Source organism: Gorilla gorilla, chromosome 1 (genome assembly GCF_029281585.2).
Source record: "Gorilla gorilla gorilla isolate KB3781 chromosome 1, NHGRI_mGorGor1-v2.1_pri, whole genome shotgun sequence".
NCBI lineage: Eukaryota > Metazoa > Chordata > Mammalia > Primates > Hominidae > Gorilla > Gorilla gorilla.
This window is the reverse complement of record NC_073224.2, coordinates 104,944,330-104,950,329: the sequence shown is the minus strand read 5'-3', so window position 1 is coordinate 104,950,329 and position 6,000 is coordinate 104,944,330. Positions and strand designations below refer to the sequence as shown.

At 42.2% G+C, this 6,000-nt stretch overlaps 1 protein-coding gene across 1 annotated transcript in view; it reads right to left on the bottom strand.

Annotated features, from left to right (window-relative positions):
- Positions 1-734: 734 nt before the first annotated feature.
- THEM4 (thioesterase superfamily member 4) overlaps positions 735-6,000 on the bottom strand; it is a 45,182-nt gene continuing 39,916 nt past the window's right edge. Inside the window, exons 5-6 of the mRNA XM_004026667.4 lie at positions 4,159-4,283; positions 735-2,074 (exon numbers count right to left, since the gene is read on the bottom strand). Coding sequence (XP_004026716.1) covers positions 2,034-2,074; positions 4,159-4,283 — 166 coding nt within the window. The 3' untranslated portion in view covers positions 735-2,033. The remainder of the gene's footprint in view (positions 2,075-4,158; positions 4,284-6,000) is intronic.

Sequence of the window (6,000 nt, the reverse complement as noted above, 5' to 3'; positions counted from 1 at the left end):
CCCGCACTGAGACAGCCTGAGATATGGCCTCGCGGGAAGGGAAAGACCTGACCATCCCCCAGCCCGACACCCGCAAAGGGTCTGTGCTGAGGGGGATTAGTAAAAGAGGAAGGCCTCTTGTGGTTGAGATGAGGAAGGCCTCTGTCTCCTGCATGCCCCTGGGAACAGAATGTCTTGGTGTAAAACCCGATCCTATGTTCGTTCCATTCTGAGATAGGAGAAAACCACCCTGTGGCTGGAGCCGAGATACGCTGGCGGCAATGCTGCTGTTACTCTTTGCTACACTGAGATGTTTGAGTGGAGAGAAGCATAAATCTGGCCTACGTACACACCTGGGCACAGTACCTTCCCTTGAACTTATTTGTAACACACATTCCTTTGCTCACATATTTTCCTGCTGACCTTCTCCCCACTATCACCCTGTTCTCCTGCTGCATTCCCCTTGCCGAGATAGTGAAAACAGTAATCAATAAATACTGAGAGAGCTGAGACTGGGGCCGGTGTGGGTCCTCTGTATGCTGAGCGCCGGTCCCCTGGGCCCAGGGTTCTTTCTTTTTACTTTGTCTCTGTGCCTTATTTCTTTTCTCAGTCTCTCATCCCACCTGATGAGAAACACCCACAGGTGTGGAGGGGCTGGCCCCCTTCAAGTCTCTCCATTCATTTTTTATTTTTGTTGAGGCTCTTTTACAGGTTGAATTGTGTCCTCCCAAAAAAGGTATGTTGTGGTCCTAATCTCCAACACCTCATAACGTCACTTTATTTGGAAATACATTTTTTACAGAGGTAATCAAGTTAAAATGAGGTCATTCAGGTGGGTCCATTATGACTGGTTTCCTTATAAAAAGAGGAGACTTGGACACAGAGATAGATCTACACAGAGGGAAGACACTGTGGAGACACACAGAGGGAATGCCATGTGAAGATGGAGGACTGGAATGATGCATCTAGAAGCCAAGGAACACCTGAGGCTCCCAGAAGCCAGGAGGGAGGCATGGACAGCTCCTTCCCTAGCACTTTCAGGAGAATGGCCTTGGTCAACACCTTGATTTTGAACTTCTGGCCTCCAGAACTGAGAGACAATGAGTTTTTGTTGGTTTAAACAATCCAGTTTGTACTACTTTGCTACAGCAGCCCTAGGAAATGAACACAGGCTCCTTCCAGTGATGAAAACCTATGCTGTTGGTAAGAAACAACAGTACAGCCTGGGTTAAAAATGGCACAGTGGTTTAATCTCTAGAATCTCAAGACAACAGATTTGAGGTATTCATTCCTATAGGATCTGGCTGTGCTTCCTACACTGACCAAAAAAGATTCATGTGTTCAGATACAACAAAGCTAGCTTTCTAACTTACTAACTTACAATGTATATGCATATGCACATGCCTGTGTGTTTCCCGCCATGTATTTATTCTTCATGCCTGGTTTTCTAGCATTTTCAAGTTTGCAGTAAAAGGTTCAATACACATTTATTTCTCTAGTCTGCAGTGGAGCAGGTAACATATCCTAAGGAGACAGAGTTTTTTTTTGTTTGTTTGTTTGAGATGGGTTCTTGTTCTGTTGCCCAGGCTGGAGTGATGTGGCATGATCTTGGCTCACTGCAACCTCCTCCTCCTGGGTTCAAGCAATTCTCCTGCCTCAGCCTCCTGAGTAGCTGGGACTACAGGCACACGCCACCACGCCTGGCTAATTTTTTGTATTTTAGTAGAGACGGGGTGTCATCGTGTTGCCCAGACTGATCTTGAACTCCTGAGCTCAGGCAATCCACCTGTCTCGGCCTCCTAAAGTGCTGGGATTATAGGCGTGAGCCACAGCACCTGGCCTGAGAGTTGTCAATATGCTCGCAGGAAGTGTTTCTGTGTTAAAAAGTTGAGAAGATGGAAACTGAATCCTCTTTGTATTCAGAAGGCTGTTTCGGAAGGTCACTGTTGGCAGGCTTCTCCCTACAGGGATTCAGCAGTGAGGGAGCAGAGTATTTGGGGGACAACTGCTTCTTCTGGAGGGGCGAGAATGAGATGGAGTTCACCAGCAGCTCTTTATGTCAGACTTTTATCAGGATTCAGCTTTATAAATAAGCCTAAACAAACAAAATAACAGCAGATGATTATATGTCAACTGACTTCAATCTGATGGACTACTCTAAATCTCTAAATAGAAAGACATATACAAAAGAAGGATTTGATTCACATTTGTAGCTTCAGTCTATCTGTCCACTCTCATCCTAGCCAAATTAAGAAACAGCTTTTGACTATCACAATACTGTATTACCTCTCCCTGGGTAACCGGGTCCTCACCACTTGGCCATTTCATGGTTCCTCACTACTTCCATTAGAGATAGCCAGGGAAATGAAAAGAACTAAAATTACAAGTGAGCCATCTGGCACCTTTATGATATTGAAAGGTTTAGTGAGACAGGAAGTACAAACCACAGCCTGGAATGGAGTTCTTAAATTGACTGTGGATTTAAGTTATTATCTTCCACCTGCTCCTTATATCCATCATTCCTGCAAATGCTTCATACTTAAGAGGAAAAATAAATTTCTTAAACAAGATACAAAAAACATTAGCCATAAAGGGAAAAATGTAATAAATGCAACTAAATTGACATTAAAAATTTCTGTTCATAAAGAAGATACCTTAAAGCAAATAAAAGACAACTTACACACTGTAAGGAGGTATGTGCAACTTATATATCTAACAAAAAATTGTTCTAATAGAAAATATATAAAGAACGTCTATAAATCAGTAAGAAAATGAGAACAAATGGAAAAAAAGCTGAACAAACAAAAATTTCACAGAATGGGAAAAAATATGGTCAATAAACATATGAAGAGACACTCAACCACACAGGTAATCAGAGAAATGCAAATCAAGATCACACCGAGAAGTCATTTTATAATCATTTGACTGGCAAAAATCATGAAGTCTGACTTCACTAATTGCTAGAGAAGATGGGAATCTAAAGAATCTCATATATTGCTGGTGGGAGTTTAATTTGGTACAGGCTTAGAAAACAATTTTGCATTCCTCTGTAAAGCTGAATACTCACAATACTCTACCACCCAGAAAGTCTATTCCTAAGTTTATGCCAAGCTCTTGCCCATGCACACCACCAGGAGACATGAACAAGAATGTTTATAGCAGCCCCATTTGTAATAGTCAGAGGGCTGTCACTGGAAGAGAGACATTCATTGTGGGATAGTCACATATGGAGTATTACACAGTGGTACAAACACAGCCAACAGCATGGATGAACCTCAGTACTCCAGGGAAGTAACAGGTCATGTGTGTGACTTTCCTGAGACAGTCTACACACACATAAATATAGACATATTTTTCTTATTTATGGTATCACAATATTTCACCATTTTTTAACGGCACACACATACAATATAGTTCATAGGTGAGCTGTAGTTCTTTAACCAGTCTCCTATTGATGGATAGCTATGTTTGCTATGTTTTGCCATTTTTCTTGCTATTGCAAATAATGTTGCATGAGTGACACAATCACTGGAACCCGATAGCAATCTGACGCATTATAATTTTGCGGTTATTATACCTGTGAGATAAAGTCCTGGAGGTGGGTCAAAGGGCATATCACTTTGTAAATTTATTTTATTTTTTTTGAGACAGGGTCTGGCTCTGTCACCCAGGCTGGAGTGCAGAGGTGCAATCTCAGCTCACTGCAACCTCTGTCTCCTGGGTTCAAGGGAGCCTCCCATCTCAGCCTCCCAAGTAGCTGGGACTACAGGCGCACACTACCATGCCCCGCTAATTTTTTGTATTTTTTGTAGAGATGGGGTCTTGCCATGTTGCCAAGGCTGGTCTCGGACTCCTGGGCTCAAGTGATCCTCCCACCTCAGCCTACCAAAGTGCGGGGACTACAGGCATGAGCTTATGCATTGGGCTGTAATTTTGATAGATGTTGGCAACTTGCCCTTTACCAGCGATGTATAAGAATATCTTTAACTTGTTCTTTGCATGACAGGGAATTAAGAATTTTTTGGCATGTATGGGTTATAATACCAGGGCAAAAAACCAAACCAAACCAAAACACCCCCCTGACCCCCACAAAACCCAAATCAACCAACCAACCAACCAACCAAAACTCCCAACCCAACCCAACTAAACCCCAAGAAAGAGATAAGACCAGCTTCTTACTTGTCGCCTCTGAGTATAGGGTCTTCTCATCAACACTCTGAACATTACAGGAAACAAAAAATTTCCTTCCTTCAACTTTATCAAGTTGGCTATTTATCATAACAACAGAACAAAGAGGGATAGGTCTGCAGAATAAAATGAAAAAGGAAAAAAATCAGTTTTTATCTGACTTATATAACATTAAAAGATGATCAAGTACATGACAAGGGATAGAAATTTATGACACCTGACAACAATGAGCACTGACTGCCTTAGACAATACATTCCTCAAGGACTCTGACACCAACAGCCTCTCAAGCTCCCCCTCTCCCAAGCACCACTGCTCTCAGGTGGCTCCTGGGCTACAGTCCCTGGATGTCTCTCTGGGCTTGTTTCAAAGGGATCATCAGGAATTCCAGCTCTGTGATGGCAGAGACTATCCCATCTGGAGATCCACTGCAAAGTCCTAAGGGAGCTCAAATGCTTTAAAGAAGTGAAAATAGGGCCAACAGATGGTCCCAGGCAGCTTCTCTCATTTCTTCTGTCATAATCAACATTTCTCATTCAATTCTGAGTAATGGTCTCTAGAAAGACACCTAATAACAACAAATTGCTGGTAACAGCTTACTGCTCTAAGTCAGTACTGTCCAATAGAACTTTCTGTGATGATACAAATGTTCCATATCTGAGCTGTCCAACCTGGTAGCCACATGTGCCTAATGAGCACTTGAAATGTGGCTAGCATAACTGAGAAGTTGAGTCCTTAAATTTATTTAATTTGAATTAATTTATACTTAACTTTAAATAGCTACATGTGACTAGTGGCTACAGACGTTTCTGGGAATCCTGGCGATACATATCACAATGAAAAGGATATCTCTTTAAAAGTGAAATTTCAGTTGGTTGAAACAGAAGGTAGAGCACGGAAATGTGTTTCGTGCTCCTATGGTACTACCAAGCAGATGATGGAACTACCCCAGGTAGAAAGGAAGTTATCACTGTGATGATCTCTCTGCCCAGTTTTCCTTTCAATGAACTTTTAATACTTCCACTCCCATTAGCTTTTCCTTTGCTCTTTTGTTGAGTCAATTCAACATTTACTAAGACCCAGGGGACATTAGGTGTTCTCGCCTGCCCAGCAACTCCCTTTTCTACTAACATGACTCTCTTCATTTATCCATCCCCTACCCTCCCTTCATTCTCTTCATATCTCTCTTTGATATACTCATGTACCCCTTTTGTCAGGGAACCACCTCTCCCTCATTCTTAGCCCATGTAGGTTGACTGGCATTGAATAATGATCCCTCCACTCCACACACACATAGTGACCAGTTGTGGGGGTGGGCACAGGCTGAAATAGTCAATCCTGGAACTTGTGCTGTAGCCCTTGGGGCTGGGTTCTTTTTCTCTGAGGTGCTAGGCTTACAAGACATAAGCCTGGCTGGCCTGGCTGGTGGCCATTGTGCCACTACACTGGGAAAGGCTACGTAAGGATGAAGCAGATCTAGAAGAAAATGTGGCTGAGATTCCTAATGACATCACTGAATATCTGCACTCAGCCACACCTGACTTCTCAACCATACAAGCCAATATATTCCCTTTTTTGCTTAAGCTAGTGAGAGTTAAGAGTTGCCCTTGTAACAGAAAGTCCTAGATTAGTAAAGAGACTAACAGAAAATGTTTCAGAAAATACAAAATAATGCAACAACTATAGAGTATAATTTTCTAAATGTAACTAATATTAGGCACAGATCAGTTTGGTTGGCACAGGAAACTGGCTTTAGCTTGTTTTCCTTCGTTTAGCTAGAACACTTAATTAGATTTGTATTAGAGACAGAAAAGTGATAACAAAGATAAAAGCAG